The following is a 25920-nucleotide window of genomic DNA, read 5'->3' on the forward strand; positions in this document are numbered from 1 at the left end:
GCACTGATTGCCTCGCAAGTCCGATTGCCTGTATCGATCAAATGGAGTGCGCTAATTTCAGAAAATATGCTGGTATTCGGGAAAAAAGCATTAATTATATTATTTACATAGCTCCATGTTATAAGATTTATTCTCATTGATACATGGAAGTGTTGTTAAATTTACTAAAAAATGAAGTGTTGGCCAAACATTTGCCACAAACAATTAATGAGTTACCGGTAGTTAAAAAAAAAAATGTTTGCCATTTTTTCATCAATGTGTTTCATACGCCAAATTATATGTACATGTATGCACATTCTTATACTATATCTTCGCTAGCTATGGGTCGCTCACTCAGTCATCGCCCGAGTCAGTGTGCTACACCACGAGTACGCGTAACAGTGCGATTTGGATGATGTTCTTAAAATATTATAACGGATACTACATGTATCGACTCGTATAACATCAACATATTCTATACAATTTATGAAATTTTTGGTAATATATTAGTTTATGAAATTATTTCTCTGCATCGCATCATTTCGCAGTATGGCAGAATAAGCCAGGGCGTGGAGCAGTGGCGGATCCAGAGGGAGGGCAGGGGGCATGGCCCCTCCCAAACGTATGACGATTCATATAATCTGGATTACGCATAGTTTCTCTGCGATTTACGCTCCGTGTATCTTAAGCGAAGCTTGGACGACCCCCCCCCCCCAATACATTTTGCTGGATCCGCCACTGGCGTGGAGGTAACAAATAATAATACCAATATGTCTTCTGTGCTACCTTTACAACCCTGCCTCTTTCCTAGTAGAAATAATGTGAAAGTTGATTACCTTTTTAGACAACCTATGTATGCCCTTCTCTTTCAACATGAATTATAGTGAGATATAGCCAACCATAAGTGTAAATTAAACTTGTGACAACCTTTTATGAGAGAAATTAAGAACAGAAGTCGAGCGGCATAATGCTCAAAATGTTCGTTCTGTTGCACTCCTTCCCCCTGTGAGAAAAGGCACACCATATTTAATAGTTAGTTATTATATTTACCACTCCAAAAATGCATGTCGTGAAGCTGGGTTGATGATAGATCTCGTGGTATGAGCCTTTAATGTTTAATTTGATGATATTCAGGTTGACACATTGTTATATTTAATCATCAATTTTAATGTTTTTTCATGTAGCACTCAATTTTGAAATAAAATCATTGACAAAATGAGTTATCATTTATTTTGTTATGAAATTTGGTCATTTTTTACTTGTTTCATGAATTATTAAATTCATGTAATTTATTCACACTATACCTAACACCAACATATTATATATCAAAATAAAGGTAATTTATGCATAAATGTATTCTGAAAAAAGATTTACAATTAGACAGTTGGTTCTCGTAATACGAGTATTAATATTAGGGGATGTCATATTTTCATATTAAGTGCGTAAGCACAAACGATGGCCAATAGGCTACATAAGGTTTCAATAAAATCGTTCTTCATACCTTTGATATTGGTATTTTAAGGTCTATTATATGTAAAATTTTAAAATAAATCGGTAGCACACCCATAATTTGCATATTAACCTAAATGAACGACGTAATCATATTGATCACTTTAAAAATTCAGCACGGGTGCAATTTAATGCTTTAGAATAACATCATGTTCTATTTTAAATGAAAGATATTTTATTGTAAAATTATATTGGAGATTTTGTTGTTGCATTTTAAGAAATTCGATTTTTACGTACCTAGCCAACATTCGAGATTTTGAGAATCGAATGAACCCTAGCGCCCCCAAGTGACCAGTTCTATTTTTTTTTTTTTTTTTTTTTTTTGCCATTTTGGAAACAACTTGATTGGGGGAAGGGGTAAGGTAAGTATGACTTTACGCTATGTAAAATTATCTCTGGGGGAATTTATGTACTTACTACGCTCATTCATACCCGTGATTTGTTTTTAAATACTTAATACCACAAACTAACTTTCGTTGAGTGAATCTATGATCTGGTGTCTAAAGGTATAAGTTAAATAAACCTATATATCTTAGCACATGTTGGTAAATTGCATAATTAATGATTGTTGTTAAGTTAGTGAATATTTCAATGCAGTGTTTGGTATGTACTAATATAAGACCTTTGTATTACCCACTGCAATACCAAATATGGCCAATCCTAGACCAAATGTAAAAAATCGCTGCCTACATATTACACATTTTAGACCAACATGATAATCGTAGACTAAATGTTGCCAATCTATAGCCCTATATCAATCAAATGGCGCCAATTGCATACCAAACGTTCCAGACCAAGTGTGGTCTATCCAGGACAAAATGTGGTGAGTCATACACCATAAATTATGTGTAAAATATGTCATTGTTTTCGTTCATTAAATAGCAGCATAACTTATCAAATAAAATACACCATTATCTGCCAGTATATTTCCAAAATAACCTTCATCAAACCCTTCGCATGTTCCTGTAGTTCAGCTAACATCTTTTAAAAACCTCGACCGCCTACATGTTTATTTCTGTTATTTTATTTTCAATTCAGAGTGCTTGTACAAAAGATGACCTTGATATATTAATACAAAATATGTTATGAATTATGTGCCAGTATTGTCGGTAAAGTCTTTGACAAGTTACGTTAATGGTTTACTGTAATAAATGCAACAGCTGCGGTATTTGCCTTACTAACATCCATACATCAACCAACAGTTCTCTAGACTTGTTTGTGATTTGTCATCTTCGGGTGTTATCAATTCGTCGAATCTCAATTAGTGGGTTTCTCTGTTCGATGATCGGAGATGGACTATATTACAAAATTCCTACTCAATGAGAAAAATTATCGACTGAGATTCTTGAGTTGATTTACTTGTATATACATTAAATCCTTCCTCTTCGAATTTATAGACAGACTATTTTACTCATGTCAGAGCAAACGCCAAACATTGAATATTACGTACGAGTTATTTGTGTTTAGCACGATGCAAATATAGAAATCGAACAGCAAGGCATAACAGATATATTGCAGTGAAGTAAAGTAACTATACATAAGGTTCCAATCCAGATAACATACAAATGTTAGTAATTTATTTGGTAATGTATTGACCTGGTTTTTTAGGTGCTGCATATATTCATACAGTCTCTATTACCCGAATAATATAAGTACGAATAATTGGCGCATATAAAACCTTCAAAACACTTGTCTTTTTCTTTATCCTATTTTAATGAGAGTTGTTTATCATCTTGCCTGCTACTCCTGTTTTTATCTTTTTTGGTGAATTTCTTCCATAATAACCGAATTAATACAAATGGGCTGTTTTTGTGTTTTCCATCCACTACTATATGTGTTTCTCTGCTGAGGGTGAGTGCGGCGTATGCTTGCTTCGTTCAGTTGAACCAATCAACATACACGCCAAGTGACGTTATAGCAAAGAAATTATATTTACTTATAATGAATAATGAAATGAGTCATATCAGATGATAGAGATTTAACCATACTCTGTTGACATTGATATAAAACTATGATGCAAAATGGAGATGAAATGAAAAATTATAATTTTACGATATTTATCATGGTAATTGGTGACTGACGATATGATATGATATGTGTTATGATATTGCTCTGTACTTCTCCCAAATAATGATTTTTTTTCTGCAGAAATTTGGCAAAGAATTCTGCTTATGGCCATCGACCGCTAGAGGGCGCAGCCATGGTTGTAAACCTCCCAATAAAACCGGGCCCTTTTGCTGAGTTCTTATCTCGCTATGCCACCGAATCACTAGGATATGTATAAAATCGTCCAGTAATCAATACATTACATGTTTTTTTAAAGTAATTAACTAGTTTGCAGAGTTATTTATTGTAGTGTTCAAATTGTTATGTACTTTTCCCAAATAAAATTATTTAAAAAAAAAAGTTCCAAGTCACGCAGGGTGTCCCTGGAGAATTTGGCAAACAAATTTCTGCTTATGGCCATCGGCCACTAGAGGGCGCAGCTATGGCTGTGAACGTTCCAATAAAACGAAACGTTTGCCAAAATGTGTTGCATCTTTTTATTCTCAACGATTTTCTATTTTAAATGTTCAATATTTTTAGTTTCAGAATTTTCAATGTTCTCCCAAATATGATGAGAAAAATACTACAATAGTTCATTCTAACGCGACATGGATAGAAGCCATCCGTGAATCGATCTAAAAACACTTATTTTCACCGTAACATGAGTCAAGACCGTCCATGAATCGTACTAAAACACAGCCCATTATAGTTTATTTTATCTTAACATAGAGCTAAATGCTATTAAATATTATATTTATTCCTTGAAAATCTTCACACTATTTTGAAATAGATCTGAAAGCTAAAATGCATTGAGAATTACATAATAAAATTTTGCTTCATACACAATGGCTACAAATTATAACATTAGTCGTGTTGTTTTTACATAGCAGAACCAGACGGTCGCAATGTCTATGTTTCTGATGTAATGTTTGTGTCTTTTTGTAAACTTGCGTCACTGAAATTCACAACAGTCATGCGATTTATTGAAACCTACAACATGTCAGAAAACCGGTAGCGTTGCTGGACAAATAAATACCGTTTTTTGGTAAACTTGTATTATACGTGGGGATGACGAAGCCTACGTGATCGACAATCGACGAAAACCCTCACTGTACTGGCCGATACGCAGCTTAATATTTTATCAAAGTCTAGTTCTTCCTCGGTAGGTTATCCGCAGACACCGTAGTTGTTATTATATCATAACTGGGTAGATTTTATGTCAAAACCATCTTCACTTGGAAACGGTGATGAGCCATTTCTTCTCTTCACGCGCGACAGCTTTCAAATGAGAATTGCGCCACCACAGCTCAACACCAACAGTTCTTCTTTGGTGTTTTTATTCCAAGATCACATATTGCGCAAATACAGGGGAAAGTATGAACTACAAAATGAACAACTTCAGAAGCTGGATAGTCAACAAATCAGTATGCAAATTAAATCCTTCAGTCTGTCACTCAACATGATATGTAAATGTATGGAGGACAAAGCGTACCACAATTACAGGAGCCTATTATGCTTCACTTTTGATGAAATTAAGAGAACCTATCAAAATCAAGAGCCTGTAGGACAATGCTCCGGTCCACAACTCGCACGTCGCCAAATCAGAATCACGGGTGCGTGGCTATGAAATCCGCCCCACCCCCTTACTCTCCTGACCTTGCACCCTCTGACTTTTATCTCTTCCCACCCATGAAGTTGTTTTTGAAAAAAAAACGTTTCCCAGATGATGCAGCCTTGATTTCTGAAGTAACGACGTGATTGGAGGACCAACCTGGGGTTCTACAAAAACGGTGTCCAGAGCTGCATCAAACGATGGGAGAAATGCATAACTCTGGGTGGTTCATATGTATAGAAAGACTAATAACTGTGCAAAGTTTCATTAATCTCCTGCTATGAGAAATGGGTCAGGGGCATCACTTATTGAACGCCCTCGAATATGCCAACGACTTAGATCAAATATACAAATACATCTACCAACTTTGCAATCACTTTGCACCGTGTTTTAGCAGCCTGAAACCACGATGTGCCGGCAGCATCTACACAAAATTCCACAAGCTGGCTTACTCAGGCAGTATCGCTTGCAAGTACTAACCACGCCCGATTTAACTTTACTTTAGACATCGGTAGATCACCTTACCTCACTGCTGTATGAATAATTTGAAATTGGTTCGAATTGATACTATTTCATGCTAAGGCATTCTCTACAATTGATATCGTTTGCACATTAATTACTTGAATTGACCTATGACCTCTACATGATTCTAGTAACACTACGCTAGTTTAACGGCAATTTACGAAATATTCATTCACATTTTCAAACTCTTAACTATGGGTCCCGTCAATATAATATCGTATGAAAATATTACCAAATGAATCTACTAACTTTGCAATCGCTTTTTACAACTTTATCGACCGTTTTTCGGTTCGCTGTTGAGATGATCTACTTACATATTGGACATTTTATAAACATTTACCTGATGTTTTCAAAATTTAACTGCGGGGTTTCCATGACAATGACTTAGGTTAAATATACAAGCAACTCCGCCAACATTTAAATCGCCTTTTCCAACTTTGCATGCTGTTTTCTAACATTTTGCAGTCAGCTCATGTGAAGATTTATAGGCTGCTTTCAACTGGCTTTTATTGAATTTGTCGACTTTACAACTGCGCGTTTATATATGTAAACAACTTAAGTCATATAAAGAAATACATCTACCAAGTTTGCAATAACTTTGCACATCTATGCAATCACTTTGAACAACTTTGCACGGTGTGTTAACCCACTAAGTGCGACAGCATTGACAACTTGTTCTTGAAAATTATAAAGCATTTGAAAACTTTCCATTAATTAAGAAGATTACAAAAATTCTTCGATTCTGCACTATAAATGATTGACATCACAGTAAGAAAGAACACCTTATATCTTTTCCATGTGTGTGATGAAAAAAAAAACGAAAGAAACAACAACAGCTCGTTTACTCAGGGTGTCGCCCATGCAAGTACTTAGAACGCCCGACTGTGCTTTACTTTACACATTTGTCGGCCAACTAACTAAACAGCTGCATGGATTATTTAAAATTGAGACGAATTGGCGGCTATTTTTTTTTTTTTTTTAATGTTTTATAATCGATATCGCTTGCACAAGTACCTTCTAAAATTTACCTATGACCTCTACATTCTACTGGTAACACTATGATAATTTTACAGCAATTTACGAAATATTTATTCTCATTTACGATCTTTTAACCATATAACTTGTTAACATTATATCACAGGTAACAATCCCGATAACAACTACCAACTTTGCAATCGCTTTTCACAACTTTGCGCGGTGTGTTAACAGCTTAAAACCTACTACGTGCCGACAGCATCAACAAATTGTTCTTGAAAATTAGAAGGAATTTGAAAACGTTCCATTAATTTAAAAGATTTCAAAAATTCGACGATTCTTCATTATATATGATTGACATCAGTAGCAGCTTTTTCGTTTCATCGCACACATGGACAAGATATGTGGCAACGTTAATTGTGCAATCTATGATGTAAGTCGTGGAGATTTTTGTATTTTTTAAATTCATGGAAAGTTTTTAAATGCCCTATAATTTGCAAAGAACACGTTATTGATCCTGCTAAAACACGGTGCAAAGTTGTGTATTTGTTCAGTTGACCTAAGTTGTTGGCATATAGAAGTCGAGAAAATGAATAAAAGCCAGATGAAAGCAGCCTATATTAGCACATAGTCACATAGTCCAGTCATTCTAGCAAAACCCGTCACAAATTGCAACAGAAAATAATTTCTTCACATTGCTTTTCGAAAAGGTATCTAGATTGACATACTAAACGTCTAGGATAATCTAGGCTTTCGAAATATATCTAATTTGCATATATTCAAAATGGCCGTTTTGCACATTTTTACAACATGGAAATATAACTATTTGAACATATCTTTAATTCTAGTTGAAGTATTTTAAAATTCATAATGCTATGGTACTGTTTTGAGTATGAGAAGGTATGAGAGTGCCAAATGTGTTGATTGGGTAGATGAAAATTACCATAAATCCAATATGGCCACGATAATATATTTTTTTAGTGTAACTTCTTGTCCGGCTTCTCTTTTATGTGGCATAAGTAATAAGTTTAAGATGCTAGAATACAATTTTAAACAGAATCCTACAGTATAGAAAACATGTAAATAAATGGTTTCCCGGAAAGACAGATGTTCATCTGCATAAATCCAACATGGCCGTCACATATAAATGAAAAACTAGAGGAATGAAACACCTTGGTTGGATTTACAATCTGCTATACTATATACATAATAGACTATTTAAACGTAAATTTTCAACTCTATAAACTATATTATTGATTTAACTGTATTAAATAGTTATAATTCTGTCCAAAAGTTTATTGTTTGATTAATGTAATTGCTAATAGTCATCACTATCTTCATTAGATATCTGAACTACATTTGTGCATCCAGATCATCGACATTGACCACAAACTGCAGAACAGTCAAGGTTGTGCTTTCTGCAGGTACATCTGAGACTGCGACAGTCTGTGGAGCAGTTGCATCTCACTATCCTCAAGATCTTCAGGTGCTGCCTCCTTGTTAGTAATTACAGGAATGACGATCGGTTGTGGATCGCGTCCTGGCATTTGCTTCCTGGCGAGAAAGCTGATTCGTGTCTTTATCATGACTTGATTGCCCATAAAGGCGACAGACCCGTCCGAGATGGACATGGCCCCTAGTTCAGCATAACGTCAACCTGGGGCGGGGGTGAGTAGGAAGACTGTTTTCCACGTCAAAAGTTTGAGTGGTGCTGATCGGAGAGGCTCAAAGGGCAGTCTGCTTAGAGCGGCCAACACAACCGATAAGTTCCAATTGGTTGGTTTCCTCGTTTGGGGTCTAGCCTTCTGATTAAACAGTAAACAGTCTTCTAATGGTAGGACAACCGGCTAGCCTCGTCCTCAGACAATCCCAATGGTGGATGACAAGGAAGACCTATAGCCAACAATCGCTGAAAGGACAAGTCCATTTCGTTCAAAAGATGGACGAAAAGTCAGCTGTCTGGCCAACAAAGGGATGGCATGGATCTCCCTTCCACTACACCAATCGGTGTACGCACATCATTTCGAGGCGTAGGCTGTGTTGATGGGATCCCTGTTCACCCTGGCCAGGACGTTGGCAGCGCACTCAGACAAAATCTGAGTGAGTCAACTGAGAGCCTCAATGCTTGTAAGTGGTACACCACTGGGCTCAAAGGCAGTGCACCGCCTGGTTGGGACAGCACATCTGGAAGTCCGGAAGGACCCCTGGTGTTTTGACTACCATTTCAAACAGTAGTGGAAACCAGACCTTGCTTGGCCTGTTGGGCGTCACCTGCATCAAAGTGCAGATGCGCTCCTGTCGAAGTTTCTCCAGTACCCAGTGAATAGCGGGAAGGGAGGAAAGGCGTACACGTCCATGTGGGTCTATGGGAGTCGACAAAGTGTCCCTGGCCAAGGCTCCTGGAGTCAGCAGGAAGTACGTCAAAAGCTTGGCGTTCCAGATGTGCTAAATATGTCTAACCTTGGAGTGTGCCATTGCTGAAACAGTCTGGAGGTTACCCATAGAGGTTATTCACCACTCAACGTTCTGGAGACAGAGCCGCCACGAGAGGGCGTCCACTTGACTGTTTCTTGCCCCTGGAAGGTGGTGTGTGACTAGCTTCACATTGTATTCCAGGTGCCAAAGGAAAATTTGTTTTGCTATGACTTACAATGATGGGAATTTGGTTCCCCTCTCCTTGTAGCTATAGGAGACCACTGCTGTGTTGTCAGTATGAAGCAAGACTCTGTGGTCTTGAACTATGGGTGGAAAGTGAAGTAGTGCTAAGCGCACTTCTTTAAGTTTGACCGTGTATCGCCACCTAGAGAGTCCAGGGATCAGATACGCACTGCCTCTGAACCGAAATACACTGGTGCAATCAGTGTGACAGAGATGTGTGGGTTCAGCGGTTACACATCAATGTGATCTCACCTCCGCTGAGGTGAGACCCCACAAAGCCTGAAGAAATCCATAGGTTCCGACTCTGCCTCCCGCCGAACATATGCCCATCCCCTTGTCGCTGTACAGCCCCTGTCACGAGAGCCAGATGACATCGCAGAACATCCCGCTTAGCTTTGTGGTGTCCCACCAATGGCTGAGTCTGCTGGTCTAGGAGGCTGGTGCATTCCGCCATTGAGACATCAGAGTGCTGGCGGAGCAAAACAGTTTGTTCCAGTGGGTTGGCCACAACTCAAAGGTTTCAGGTCGCCACTCTGCCACCAGACGAAATATTCCATGAACGCAGCCACCCCCTTTGTTGTCCCACAAAAGCAAAAACAATTGTGGTACCGGGGTCTGGAGAGGAACCGAAGGATCTGATCGGGCGCATTATTTGACTTGCGGCTCTGCTGGCTCCCATCGCAAACACCACTCGATCAGGTAGCGCTTGATCCATCAAAAATTGAACTATCCTAAAGACTTAGGCCTCTATCCCGCGGGGACCAAGGTCTGCCCATCAACACCGTCTGTGCGCTCCCCATGGCCATCACTTGGCGGGATCCAAAGCAATACCGAATGCAGGACTCTGGATCCCGGAAGTGACCGTCCTACCGAGAGTAACTGTTTCAGGATCGTAGGTGGGGGTACATTAAGTACATTTTCTGAGAATGCCCTCATATATAAGCATATTATCACAACAGTCAACGAAAAGTCGACAACAAACTGCTTACAAAGTTGTGAAAAGCGATTGCAAAGTTGGTAGTTTCATTCGGGAATGTTTTCTGTGATATCGTATTAACAAGTCCCATACGGCAACAGTTCTGCATTATTTCTTCCTGTGATGTCAATCATTATAGCAGAAATTCGTGGCATTTTTGTAACGTTTTTAACTAATGGAAAGTTTCGAAATTCCTTCTAATTTTCAAGTACAAGTTGTTGATGCTGCCGGTACGTAGTGGGTTTTAAGTTGTTAACGCACCGTGCAAAATTGTTCAAAGTCATTGCAAAGATATGCAAAGTTATTGCAAAGTTGGTAGATGTATTTGTATAAATGACCTAAGTTGTTGGCATTTAGAAACGCGCAGTTGTAAAGTCGACAAATTCAGTAAAGGCCAGTTGAAAGCAGCTTATAAATGTTCACGTGAGTTGACTGTAAAATGTTAGAAAACAGCGTGCAAAGTTAGTAAAAACGTAAGAAATGTTGGCGGAGTTGCTTGTATACATAACCTCAGTCATTATCTTAACAACCCCGCAGTTAAATTTCGAAAACATTAAGTACATGTTCCGAGAATGCCTCATATTTAAGCAGATTATCACAACAGTCACCGAAAAGTCGACAACAAACTGCTTACAAAGTGAAAAGCGATGGCAAAGTTGGTAGTTTCATTCGGGATTGTTTTCTGTGATATCATATTAACAAGTCCCATAGTTAAAAGTTCGAACATGTGAATAAGTATTTCGTAAATTGATGTTAAATTAGCGTAGTCTTACTCCAAGTATGTAGAGGTTATATGTCAATTGTAAAAGATACTTGTGTAAACGATATCGGTTTTAAAACATCACAAAACCTGAAATAGCCGCGAATTCGGCTTAATTTCGAATGATCGATGCAGTTGTGTGGTTATGTGATCGACAAATGTTTAAAGTAAAGCACGATCGGGCGTGGGAGACTCACTGAGTAAACGAGCAGATGAATTTTTTTTGTTTCATCACAAACATGGAAAAGATATACGGCAACATTTCTACATTTTTTCTTCCTGTGATGTCAATGATTTATAGTAGAAAATCGTGGCATTTTTGTAACTTTTTTAACTAATGGAAAGTTTCGAAATGTATTTGTATAACTGACCTAAGTTGTTGGCATATAGAAACGCGCAGTTGTAAAGTCGACAAATTTAATAAAAGCCAGTTGAAAGCAGCTTAATATAGATGTTCACGTGAGTTGACTGTAAAATGTTAGAAAACAGCGTGCAAAGTTGGAAAAAACGAAAGAAATCTTGACGGAGTTGCTTGTATATATAACCTAAGTCATTATCATAATAACCCCGCATTTAAATTTCGAAAACATTAATTACATGTTCCGAGAATGCTTCATATATAAGAAGATTATCACTACAGTAACCGAAAAGTCGACAACAAACTGCTTACAAAGTTGTAAAAAGCGATTGCAAAGTTGGTAGTTTCATTCGTGATTGTTACCTGTGATATCATATTAACAAGTTCCATAGTTAAAAGTTCGAACATGTGAATAAGTATTTCGTAAATTGATGTTAAATTACCGTAGTCTTACTCCAAGTATGCAGAGGTCATAGGTCAATTGTGAAAGATACTTGTGTAAACGATATCGATTTTAAAACATTCCAAAACCTGAAATAGCCGCGAATTCGGCTTAATTTTGAATGATCTATGCAGTTTTTGGTTAGGTGACTGATAAATGTTTAAAGTAAAGCACAATCGGGCGTGGTTAGTACTTGCATGGGAGTCTCCCCGAGTAACCTGAGCTGTTGAATTTATTTTTTTTGTTTCATCACAAACATGGAAAAGATATACGGCAACATTTCTGCATAATTTCTTCCTGTGATGTCAATCATTAAAGTAGAAAATCGTGGCATTTTTGATTGCAAAGTTGTGCAAAGTAAATGCAAAGTTGGTAGATGTATTTGTTTATATGACCTGAGTTGTTGGCATATAGAAACGCACAGTTTCAAAGTCGACAAATTTAATAAAGGTCAGTTAAAAGTCTATAAATATTCACATGAGCTGACTGTAAAATGTTAGAAAACAGGGTGCAAAGTTGAAAAAAGCGATTTCATGTTGACGGAGTGGCTTGGATATTTAACCTAAGTCATTGTCATGGCAGCCCCGCAGTTAAATTTCGAAAACATCAGATAAATGTTCCGTGAATGCCTCATATATAGGCGTATTGTTACATGGACAGTAAACTGCTTACAAAGTTGTGAAAAGCAATTGTAAAGTTGGTAGTTTCATTTTAGGCTCGTTACTTGAGATATCATATTAACAAGTTCCATGGTTAAAAGATCGTAAATGTGAATAAGTATTTTGTAAATTGCTTTTAATTTACCGTAGTTTTACTCATAGTATGTAGAGGGCATAGGTCAATTCTAGAAGGTACTTATGCAAGCGATAGCGAATTTAAAACATTCAAGAACATGAAATAGCCGCCAATTCATCTCAATTTCAAACAATCCATGCAGCTGTGTGGTTAGGTGGCCAACAAATGTTAAGATATAGCACAATCGGGCGTGGTTAGTACTTGCATGGGGGACTGAGTAAATAAACTGTTGGAATGTTTTTCCTTTTATTTCATCATATAGATATAAAGCAACGTTACTGCGTTCTTTCTTAATACATGTACTCAGGCAGCATCCCATGCAAGTACTAACCACGACCGAATTAGCTTTACTTTAGACATCGGTCGATCACCTTGCCTAACTGCTGTATGAATAATTTGAAATTGCTTCGAATTGGTGACTATTTCGTGTTTGGATATGCTTTGATGCATAATTCGAGTAACACTACGCTAGTTTAACGACAATTTGCGAAATATTTATTCACATTTTCGAACAATGTGTCCCATTAATATAATATCATATGAAACATCATCAAATGAATTTCTCTACTTTGCGACCGCTTTTTCGCATCTTTGTAAGCGGCTTGTCGTCCGTTTTTTCAGCTCGCTGTTGAGATAATCTTGGCATGACAATGATTTAGGTCAAATATTGTCGGAAAATTGAGCTTGAGTACAATTTAGGATTCTGACTGAGATTTAGCCAGCCAATGAGATTGTTTTTCTTTCAACCAATCAGCTCCTTTATCTTTTCACCAATCGTGTACAAGGCCATATTCATTGTAACCATTCATGAAAAAGACCAATATTTACTTTGATAATATAAATAGGAGACGAAACGTCTCTCCTTCAGTTCGTCTTCAGTTCGTTTTTGGTAACTGCTTAACTGTACGCTTGATTACATCGGAGCTCTAGTCTGACACGTCCATTCTTTAATAGTATTGCTGTAGGCCTAATATAATCAAAATATAATCAGAATTATCGTCTGACATCTTGAGTTCAACAATGAGCATAGTTACGCAGAACATTTTGTTTACGTGAAGACGTTTTAAGGTAACATGTTTTCTTGCAAAAAAAAAGTGTGATAGTGTGTACTAATTTATTTTATTAAATTGTTTTGATATATTCAACCAATGTATTTGTTCGACAGTCGAAATTGTTTAATTTGTGTATTTAATCAGCATTCTTATCCCCTTATAATATTTACAGTTTAGATGCTTATTGATGTCTCGTGTTACCCAACACTCTGTTTTTACTATGACTAGAGTGCTTCACATTATTCCCATACTACACACACATACATTCATTCAAACGAATTTACACGAAAATTTGATTTGTTTTTCCCTCGCTGTTGTATTTACCCTGTGACCCTTTCCATGTTCACATTACCACCATAGTACGTCACCTGATGCTGTAACACATGTTTCACGGTTGACAAGATAAATCAAAAATAACATGTAAGCTTGAAATATTGACAACAAAACACGGGTCATGGTAAAATTAAAAAGATCGTATGACGTTTGCTTATATGCCAGCCCGTCCCCAAACAAATTACAGAGTCCACGGGCTGACGATACACGTGGGTGTGTCGGAAGAGTATATAAATGACAGGATACCGTTCGTTCTATTCGCCGCTAATTCTTAGAGATGATTTTCGTAATACTCGATTCTGCAACGTGTATAGAGTCGTAATTGCACGGGTCGTGTTGAATATTGTGGCTGTATTTTACCGGTAAGTACAACACATACATACAGTAAATCCCGGCAATAAATACATGCAAATGACAATTTTGTCTATTGACTTCATTGTTGTGTATCGTTTAAATTCACACCCAGTTAGTACGATTATGAATTACAATTATACCAGTTTGAATCTGGTGTATGTGTTAAAATAGTATTCGACCAATTCGAATGGGGAGCCGGGGTTGTACTCGCTCTAATTTTGGATAGGAGTGCCCCGCAGCCAGTTCAAAACGGAACCCAAATAGATGAACGGTTCTTTTTGGCATGACACAAATTATACTAAGATGTCCGCAAATATTAAAACTGGGGGAGGGTAAACAAAATATTGGCTCCGCCGTGAAAATGGTGGTCAAAACAGCGGTGCATACCCGTTCTTTCTGATATTGGCTGCACCCACTCAGCAGACGAATAACGTCGTGCTTTAGCAATATAACGTTTTGCGATTGTAACCCATAGGCTACGTAAATTGTTTTTGTGCGTAAATTGTTTTTAAAGAGTTACAGAAAAAAAATATGTTTCTCAACATTGTTTCATGGAATTGTTCTTGAAATAGGGATTTTGGACAAACATTATCCTAATCAAGATGCGGTACTGTGGCACACAAAAGTTGTTAATTTTGTCCCAGGACGTCATTGTATAAGCTTATAAATTATCGGGCGATTTGCGCTAAATTTTTCCGGATTTCGCCTATGTCTAAGCTTTCACTTGATATACATGAATAAGATGTTGTAGTAGCATGCTCAGTAGCTTTAGGAGATTGTCTAAATCACAGATTAATTGTTAATTTTTTTTAGCAGGGTGGACTAGGTTTAGTCGTACAGTTCATGCATGCAAACTTAACTATTTTATATATTTCAAACTTAAGTATCATGACATTGTTTAAGTGTCAACATAATACTGCGATGAATTTGTTTACGCGTATCTGTTGATCGACTTAATTAGCTGATTACGAGTGAGTGGCTGTGTTATGTTTGGCATCGTTTAGGCCATGCGAGTTCTGGACGGAACTCGACTCAGTGATTTGGAACTAATTACGAGATAACCGTCGCTATTCGGACTACTATTTCTGACAGTAGGTATTCGCAATTACTAATATAGTGAACGATTAATCAAAAGATATGACGTGTCCAGTACTTAGTGTGATTGGCTGTATGATTGAAGGTTATGCCCTAGAGTCTTTTTACTGCTTTGTAATTGGTTAGAGTTTTGAAAATGAATAAAGAGTTTTTAGTTGGTCTTGGATTTGACTGTAAAGTTTAAGTGACTTTCCCGACCCCGTACCTCAAGGGGACGCGATAGAGAGACGAGACGAGATTCCCCCCTGACACGCGTGGAGAACCCCTCAGGGAGAAGAATTCCCACCTGATAATACATGTAATCGAAATAGAGATAAATATTGCATTTCTTTAATACTATATAGTATACGGGAATATATTACAATGACGGTGTTATTTGCAGCCTGTACACATGTATTGTTTGCTTGTGCTGGTCATATTGATGGCTTGCTGGCACACATTGGCAATATGAATGTTCACGAAACATAGGTAGGGCTAAAGTATGAGTGACTGGGACTGCAGTGTATATAAGTTAGTATAGTTCTATGTGTACAGATGAAATGCCTGAATAGTATTAGTTAGGGCAGTCCAGCTTATACTTATTGATATGACACTATGTATATAATGATCTATCACCATAATATAATGTGTTTTCTATTTACAGTATAATGAAGTACTAAATACATAAACAACAGTGTTTCGCCATGAACTATCTACACGTGTTTATATGTTGCCAACTTGTTGCATCGTGTTCGGCTTTACAAGTTGTGGATGGCGTCGTTCACAATGTGACGATCGATAACATTACAACGTCGTCTTTCACCGTACACCTAGTGAACATCGCTGAACACAACGTGAGTTACGTCATCGAATACAGCCAACTAGAATCGGAAGATGAGACGATTGAGCACATTACAGTGAATGACACGGAAGAGATAGATATAACCTTCAGTCATTTGTCATTTAATACGTATTACAACGTGTGTGTGCTTGCGTACCAATACGAACGTTTTACTGGCAGTGGATGTGCTATCGTCGACACGAAGTACAACCCATTAAACAACAAGGCTGTCGCCGCGATATTCGTCGGTCTCGTTTTGATGACATCACTGATAACGGTGACAGTCTTGCGAGTCGTTACAAACGTCGACCAGGCGACAATTGACGAAGAGCGCCGATACGTTCTTGAATTGAAAAAGTTGAGAGAGAGAAGGAAAAGTCAAAAGAAAGCAAAGAAGGAAATTGGTGGAGAACCCATTGGATACTTCAGTCATGGTAGATCTCTGAAGCCAACGCCATACGGAAGCATTGTACAAGATGATTAGATTGCACATTTCAACGAACTGTGCGTTTGTGTGAAGATACAATAGGAACAATCAGTCGTTACAGCATGTTAATAATCAAAAAAAGCTTAGAAAGAACTCCCGTGTGCTGAGAGTATTTGAGACATATTAAAAATTAATTAGCCTTCCAAACAAGAAGTTTGGTAAACTAATATTTGTCTTCTTTTGATTTTACATATGTGGTTTTTACTTTAATTTATTCAAGAACACCTGTACCATAAGTTCAATTTATGGTAGAGATGCAGGTTCGTGGGCACTTGGGAGTGATTTTTTTTTTTGCTTTTTATTATCCAAACAGTTTTGGCTATAGACTGTAAAATTTTGTAGAATCGTGAATAGTGGAACATACTCAAAAAACGATTTTAAAATATAGATAACAGGTGCAAACATTCTCTCTTTTGAATGCTTAGCAAGATTGGCAAGGTGGTATAGTCTAGTACATAAATAATGAAAAAGAAACATGGTGAAAAAAAGAAATGACGGGATCTCTATATTATGCACTATATTTAACTTTTTACAAAATGACAATACATTTAAATTTGGAACTGTTACAGCCATTTTAATTATGAGCATTAGCAAACTTCTTACTGAGTGAATTGTTATGCAAATTAGCAATTATCTCAGCTTCTTTTAGTGCACATTCCAGAACTTAAAAAAAATAGCTCCTAGACGCTTTGACCTTTTGTTTTGACATTATCACAATATGTTTATTTTCAAAACACCGTCGGGGCATTGTTTTTGGTTGAACAGTGTTACAACAATCGTACAGACAACTAGTCCGGGTGTTAATTTATGCATAAACTTGAAGTAGTGAAATTTGAGCTGCTGCCCCGCAAAATTTACAACTGGTAGACAGTTTTCAAAACCGCACTTCCTTCATAGTAAACAAATGTACCCGCAAACCAATTTTGACAGGAAACAGAAGCATGGTTTAGAAGCTATTTTTTTAAAATAATTTTTGACCAAAAAAGCACATTTTTTGTGCATATTTCAAACTACATTAAAATTCATACAATAAGCTTTCCGAAAATATATAGTTTTGTGGACAAGGGAGGTCATCTTGGTTTCCTAATTAACTAATTAAAATACCTGTCAGGTAAACTGCATCTCTACCTTAAATCTGATTTTTTGAGATATCAGAAAGTTGCTAATAATAATAATTCAATAAACACTATGCATGTTTGTCATTATCAATCATGTCTATGGATGTATATAAACCCAAAACAAATTAAATGTGTGCATTGTCTTAGAGTATTTATGTACCAAGTTTCATTGAAATGTGATGATTATTACGTGCGATATCAGTGGAAAGCCCCCCCAAAAAACTAATCATTATGTAAATTATGTGATTAATATGCACATATTTGCATTCAAAACAAATTAGGTCTATGCATAGTCGTAGAGCATATATGTTTCAAGTTTCATCTAAATGTAAAGATTAGTACTCGAAATATCAGGGGAAAGCCAAAAACGTACTAATTATGCAATTTAGGTGTTTAAAGTGGGAGGGTCGACACCTGCGCACGCGCGGGAATTGAGTCCCAAGTGCCGATAACAACACACGCATGCACAGGTGACGACTCCTCCGCTTGAATATGCAAAGATATTTATTCAAAACTAATTAGGTCTGTGCATAGTCCTAGAGCATCTACGTACCAAATTTCATGATAGAACTTGAAATATCAGGAGAAAAGCCAAACATTTACTAATTATGCAAATTAGGTATCTAATAAACAGATATTAACCCAAAACTTGTAGGTCTGAGTATTGTCCTATGACATATATGTACCAAGTTTCATTGTAATGTGATGATTAGTAATTGAGATATCAATGGAAAAGTTGAAAATTTACTAATTATTATGAAAATTATGTAATTAATGTGCATCAATGTGCAACAAATCAAGTCTGCACATTGTTTAAGAGCATTTATGTCCCAAGTTTCATAAAAAATCTAATGAGTGTTTTTTAGATATCAGTAGAACAGTCATGGAACAGCCAAAAATAGCTAATTATTATGCAAATTAAATGATTAATGTGCATGGTTTTTCAACCAAAAACTAATCAAATCTGCGCATTACCCCGGAGCATCTACGCATTGAGTTTCATAAAAAAAAACACATATGGTTCTTGAGAGATCAGTGGAAAAGACACATACACACACACACATACACACATACACACATACATACACACACACACACTAACTGCAAAGACTTCCATTGTGTTATTAGCACATGTGATGTGATGTGCAAAATCATTAAATATACGTGAATGAAACTTCATAATTATATTAAAATTGGAAATCGCAATGTAGTGGAATTCGTTTCATAGAATAATCCATCTTCATATAAATTAAAGGGCCGTGGTCGTCACGTTGCGCATGTGCGAAATTTGTGTTGATAAACATTGATTTTCCCACAGCCCAATGCGCTTTTCTAATGGAAATCACAAGGAAACGATTTAACCTGGGCGCGACTTGCACTAATTACCGCCAGTGACTCCTTCGACACATTCCTATCACCTAAAAAAATATCTTGGTAACTTCTCAATCTGTATTCGTTCATATGTGCAACAGTCAAAGTCACCATCTTTGTTTATATGAGACCCATATATCTCGTGGATGCGTGGCGCGACGACTACCGCCCTTTAAGGTGGAGACATGGATTTATGGATAGTTTATAACGTAGATGGTCTTATTGAAACCAGTGTATCTTGTCAAAATAAAACAAGATTTTATATGTTTACACACTGCGAGGTTTGAGTTTTCGGGAAGACATTGGGTTGTCATTTATTGGTGAACTCGTTTGTGACAACAAACATGCGCGATAGAGATCTTGATCCTTGTTTTAGTGGGAGCTGTTAAATGTCAAGAATAATAAAACGCGCCCTCAGTCGTCCAAAATGTTTATTTAATTTGCAATATTTGTAATTGTGTGCTCGTAACTTCATGGAAAGTGGATTGGAGCGTGGCTATGGAGGTGATACGAGAAACAGGGAGGGGCGTGAAAAATGGAACATGTTAACACTAATTAAAAACACTAATGAAAGATAAATACAACGCCGTAACTCGAGAAAGAATAATCGACTCTCGCTAGACATCTGAAATAACGTCTAGATGCCAATCGCTACAGGCAACTAGGTCGTGTTCATCACGCGTGGCTGACACACGATGTACATGGGTAATAATTAAAGTCACACAGCATGAAACTACAAAATGCAACCCTGGAAGTATTAGGGTGTCATTTTATGTAGAACAGGTGGAAACGAATGGCAGTATATGTGTATATTTTTTGTGTTATAGTTACTGGTCCTACCAGTGTTATAGATTAAACCGATGAAGATTACTTACTAAAAGTGATAATCGTTATAATCATAATGTCGGACAATTTTTTTTTTTTAATATCACCAATAACTGCATTTGAAATAAGTTGAGTTAGTCTACAAAACTATAATTCCGGGAAGGGAAACAAACATTTCTTTTTTTTTCAATTTGTTTTAGATTGTTTCACTCTCACTTTTACTGTGTAGGATTTGTGTAATTGTTTTCTCTGTGGATTTTATATTTCTAAATTCCTCCGATACTAGTATTTTAATAGGTCAAACCATGAAATACTCCAAATTGAAACAAAACAAGAATTACGCATTACAATATGTTTAGTCGTTTATCCATGTCTATCTTACCTGAGATGAAAATATGTTTGCTCCATTGCTAAAACTGTCTTACTGACTCATTTTTATGCCATTATGTATTATAACAGCATTTTCCTCTTGACGTAATTTAATATTTAATTCATTCATGTATCAGAATATATTATACTGGATTGGAGAGTTCAAATTACTATCAAAGTCCTTGAAATGGTCGACTGCTAACACTTCTCTTGTCCACGTATCCAAAAATACAATAATGTAACTGCGCCTCCAGCTTGGCATAGCCCTTTCCTATTGTAATAGACGAGTAGCCATCGTGGTATTACGTCACACTTAAACCGGAAGGGAAATCATTACAGCGTGACACGTGATCACCTATTCAAACAAGCAGCTAAGTGGTCGGAGAGTTTGTTCGTGCTGATGTTGCACCGTTTTTCTGGGGAAAATATATGCAATTAGAGACATGAACGGGGGGATCAAGAAAGCTATGGTCGGGTAGAGATTTCCTGACGTGTGTAACAACAGGTAAATTTTACGGCTGACACTTTTTTGCAGTGACTAATGTAACGTAATGCCTTACTGGTGGACTTCGCACGCGGATGGCCTGTCATTGCATGTAGTACTGACAGAGATCACTTTATAGTAATAATTAACGTGTGGTAAGGCAGTGACATGCAAGTTTCGTATATATTATTCACTTGTTGTTTATTATATTGGCTTTAAGCTGATCGTTACATGGATGTGATCATTTTCTCTCTGGCCTTGTTTACATTGTTCACACACCGCGTATACATTCATATTGAGTGCGGCTACACAAATGAATTAACCTTCACTCGGGCATTTTTGAACGGAGCTGAGCTAAGTGTGACATTTCAGTATTGATAATATTTTGTAGGATTTATTCACCTTGTTTGACCCAATATGGCGGTCCTGCATGTTTCGACTACCCCTTCACCTGAAACAAACAAAACACTCATTGTTGGGTTTCTGGATCAGACTACATCTCCGGTGAGCTCATTGTTTACTTATTCTTATTATTACCTTCGTGGTTAGTGAACTTAATAACTGGCTGGCTGGAAGAAGGGAGTGTCAGCGAGTCCACACCAACATGGACAAGCTACTCAGGCGGAGCCACAGAAAGTCGAAGGCAAAGGCCGAAAAGGCAGGTAAATTGCCGAAAGCAGAAAGCGATGCAGAGAAGAAAGCGGAACCGCCGCAGACGACGCCGACGAAACACAAGAAAGATAAGCGAAGGAGTAAGCAACAGGAAAATGAAACAAAAAGACCGAAAATCCAGCATCTTGGACTAATAAGTCAAAGTCGACCCCTTGAAGAACTCCCACAGCAACAACGACCGAAACACGAGGAACAACGTGAGCCGCAGGCAAAACCACAAGAACCGTTACAACAGGAATATAAACACGGGCTGGAACAGCAGCAGAGGCCACAAGTACTGCAACAGGATATGAACCATTCACTGCAGTTAACGACGACGCCGGATAAAAAAGGTTGGTACGGAATGGTTGTCTCTTATCAAAAGAGAAATAATGTCTGTAAACTTCAAATGCTCAATCTTAAAAAAGAAATGACAAAAAGCAATTTATGCATTCATTCATTCATTAATTTATATACAAATAGTTTACCCATTCTAATTAATAGAAGAAAAAAAAAATTGAAAAAGGTGAATAGGATACTATCCTTATTGTGAACTCTTTGAATTGAACTTCTAGTCAGGGCTGTAAACACAAAAAAAGAAACGACAATATAATAATTTGCTAATACCAGCTTTATTTATTTCTCAGTTTACAATTCATACTTCTGTGTGTGTTGGTGCCGATTTGAGGACAACACAACGTGTGTGCATAACGGGTGTATGCACAAATGTGTGTATGGTGAAGCAGAACTCAGGTCTTGCATTGTATAATAGATACACAAGTCTAAAAATAATCACACACACCTGACACCAACATGCCTTAATCCCATTTCACCCTGACAACATATTGTAATCATCGGTGGTCCCCTTATTAAAATGTTAGAAGTAAAACTTTTTGTTGGGATGCATTTATATTTTAATTAAGTATCAAATGAAATGTATCTGACAGCATGCTTCATTGACTTTGTTTAAGACAGGTTATTGAGCTCATTGGTGTTGGTCCCAGCCATGCAGAGAAAATAATTGTCGGTCTATCCAGACTACTTGACTTGGCTACAGGTAACCTTCAGGATGTAACAGTTTGGTCACCTTTCAGTTTCAAAGAATAGCCCTTTATAACATACAATATGAGTGGTAATTTCCTGTCCCCTTAGTCATCTTTTATTGGTAATTCAGTTTATATGTCATTGACCTCTGTCTCGGTTTACCTGTTACATCAATGATGAGTAACCGCTTTAATTTTGCTAGAGACTGTTTTCATGAATTTTGGGATTTAGTGAAAATTGCAAAAGTTTTTTTTTGTAACAGTGAGAACTTCTAGCGATGAAATTCTGTTTTCATAACATCCTGAAATCATGAACATTTCTAGCTATGAAATTTAAATGGTTTACATAAAGTACACTATTAATACATTGAGTATCCCATAAACTGTACTAGTTTGCTACCATGGTTACTGTGATGACAGACACCTCTCTCTCTCTCTTTAAACTCTAATTACTTAGAAGGTGATTTAACTGTTTGAAAGTCATGATATTTTTAGTATTTTTCTGTAATTTTTTTGTTAATTTTCTCCCCCAAAAAGTAGCATAAAGTATTAAATAATTTGCATAACAATGTAATGAGTTAATCATACTTATTATAGTCATTGTTATGCTAAAATCATTTCTATTGTTTATCCAAAATGAAACAGTTTGGAACGCCTAATCTATACACTATATACCGGGTACTTATGAGATTTAATGGTTTGAAATATTTCTGTAATTTTTAAAGTTTGAAAACTTTTCACAGAGTTACCTTCCCAAAAGTTTTGAATAACCAGCCTTCATTTGAAGCATTCAGTTTCAGAAAATACACATCATTTTGCTGCATGTACCTTTTTTTTGTTTTGTTCAGTAACAATCACCACCCAGGATTCAGACGCACTCGTTTGATTATTTGCATAATTTTGAATGATATCAAATGTAAATACCAAATTAGTGTAAGGACTTTTAATAACCAATCTAAACTTTATTAACCAGGAATAATATATACATAATAATAAAACATAATCTGTATTAGTCAGTAGGTGTCTGAAATGTAATATATAAGTCGACACAGCATGCATTGTACCACATTTAATAGTCTAGTTGTTTTCCAAAACTACTAAGTGTAACTGACTTGTACAGTGAATTGGTGAATAGGAATTTGCAGTTTTTCACTTGCATGCCAGGATGGATAAAGTATGGTTTTCACATTACGTTAATACCGGTATATAAATAGACACCTCATGAACAGCTGAATCTATGAAATTTCACAAATTCTGGGAATTACAGAGAGAGAACTGAGCATGCAGCCGCTTATCGCATGATGCAAGAATGGAGGAAAAAAACATATACCTACCAACCATTCAAGTATATTGTTGCACCATAATTTGTTTTTTAAATGTCTTATGGTTACAGTATAAAACAAAATTGCTATTGAATTCTAGTTTCCCCACTGTTGGCATTCATATGATATCAGTTAATGTTCCAGTAATTTATATTTAAATACCAAGATGTATATAGTGTTACCATTTTTTTTAATGCACCATTGACTTTTATTGCAGTTTTATTGAATTGCACGTTTTTCTTGTTACCCCCCCCCCCCCACACCACCGCAAACAACATCAACAGCAGACCTAAAGGTGCTATTCTGAAAACATCATTTTTTTTTTCTGCAACTGTGTGTAGGTGTTACCAGAACATAGTTTAAATCTAGTTCTAAAATAAATTAAAAACATTCCCATGTACTTAAATATCAAATTGGCCATTAAATTTTCAATTTGTTCACTGCTAATTGCACATGCAACCAAAATTGTCATTAACCAACTGAGGCACATCGATTTAATGACGCTGTTGAAAGCATCACCACCAATAATAAATATCTGCTGGTAGCAGCTACAATTCTTTCATTAAAAAAGTTGAATAACCATAATAGATTTTATTTGACACAAAATGTAGTAAGAAGGAAGAAAATAGAGAAAATCAATGACCAAGAAAAACAAACAAAAAAACAGACTGAAACATGTAAAGCACAAATTGCAACAAAGGCACACTTGTACTGGTACATCATGTTTATTGTGCAAATTTTCAGTATGGTAAAGAATTAAGCATTTAACAATAATATTGAATCAATATTTCAAGTTTGTTTGTTACTGAAAAAAAAGTTATGTCTTTCTCTCATCCTGCAAAGTGCATGCTATTTGGATACAAGAATACAGTATTTGCTCTATTAGTAGTGCATACTATTTGGATACAAGAATACAGTATTTGCTCTATTAGTAGTGCATGCTATTTGGATACAAGAATACAGTATTTGCTCTATTAGTAGTGCATGCTATTTGGATACAAGAATACAGTATTTGCTCTATTAGTAGTGCATGCTATATGGAAACAGTATTTGCTTTATTAGTAGTGCAAGCAGTTACATAAAAAAGAGGTTAAGTTTGTCTATGGACAAAATACGTCATATTCTAATGACCTTAGAGTGCAATAAATGCATGTTTTCTTTACATGTGTGCTTCTAATAGCAATACAATTAGTTTGTCTACTAACCTAGTTTATTCTTCTATCATTTTCACTCAGATAACAGTGCATACACTTACATAAATGACTTAGAAGTGTCACTATCTGTGGTCAATCTACATGATAGATGTACTTTTGTTGTTGATTTAGTTGACAAAGAGAAGCTGATCATATTAATAATGGTCTGTTATCCGTTAGGTATCAACTTTAAATTTTAGGAAAAACCATGTATGGCTTACATGCAGTACTTACTGTACTTATCCGGGTAAGAGCCCATGCCTGGAAAAACGCCCCCCCCCCCCACTTTTGACACAATAAAGAAGTTAAGGTCATATCCGGGCACACGCCCAGGGGTTTTTTTTCTATATACACAAAACAAAAAACAAAAAAACTATTTTCTATTCGTTGATTGTGGTTGTATTAACAGTTGACTTTCTTGAAGTCTGTCGTGATACTTATAAAAATTGTTAATTGCGTAAAACAAGGCGTGAACGCAAAATAGCTGTGACAGCTTTCTGCCTTCAGGGCAGCGCTTTCACCCTTGATTTTTTTCATAATCATAACAGTCAGCAAGTCTATAAAAATAAATATTAAAGCAGAAACGGTAGTTCTCTTTTTGAAATATGTCATGGCCCTAAAAAGGGCCGGCCGTTTAGTTTGTGCTTCCTTAGACAAAGAACGTACAAATAAAGATCTGAGAAGTTTTTTTTCAAACAGCTATGAATTTTTATGATTTTTACTGTGTAAATTTGTAAATTATTATTGATCTTGCATGACGGTTGATTCGTA

At 36.5% G+C, this 25920-nt stretch overlaps 2 protein-coding genes across 5 annotated transcripts in view; both read left to right on the forward strand.

Annotated features, from left to right (window-relative positions):
- The first annotated feature begins 1829 nt into the window (after positions 1-1829).
- LOC144356279 (uncharacterized) lies at positions 1830-17982 on the forward strand. 3 transcript variants are annotated; one of them, XM_078011152.2, is made up of 2 exons: positions 1830-1850; positions 16110-17982. In XM_078011152.2, the coding sequence occupies exon 2, from the start codon at positions 16150-16152 to the stop codon at positions 16768-16770; it is 621 nt and encodes a 206-aa protein (XP_077867278.2). In that variant the 5' UTR covers positions 1830-1850; positions 16110-16149; the 3' UTR covers positions 16771-17982. The 3 variants fall into 3 exon arrangements, with proteins under 3 accessions (XP_077867278.2, XP_085357883.1, XP_077867277.2); XM_085501757.1 differs by lacking the exon at positions 1830-1850 and adding an exon at positions 14132-14379; XM_078011151.2 differs by lacking the exon at positions 1830-1850 and adding an exon at positions 15863-15934.
- A 2789-nt stretch (positions 17983-20771) lies between these two features.
- The window catches only part of LOC102802896 (uncharacterized), a 98642-nt gene continuing 93493 nt past the window's right edge, over positions 20772-25920 (forward strand). For both annotated transcript variants that reach the window (XM_085501533.1, XM_085501534.1), the window contains exons 1-2: positions 20772-20961; positions 21490-21944. In XM_085501533.1, coding sequence (XP_085357659.1) covers positions 21545-21944 — 400 coding nt within the window. In that variant the 5' untranslated portion in view covers positions 20772-20961; positions 21490-21544. The remainder of the gene's footprint in view (positions 20962-21489; positions 21945-25920) is intronic.

Source organism: Saccoglossus kowalevskii, chromosome 7, assembly GCF_978046115.1.
Source record: "Saccoglossus kowalevskii chromosome 7, keSacKowa6.1, whole genome shotgun sequence".
Classification (NCBI taxonomy): Eukaryota; Metazoa; Hemichordata; class Enteropneusta; family Harrimaniidae; genus Saccoglossus; species Saccoglossus kowalevskii.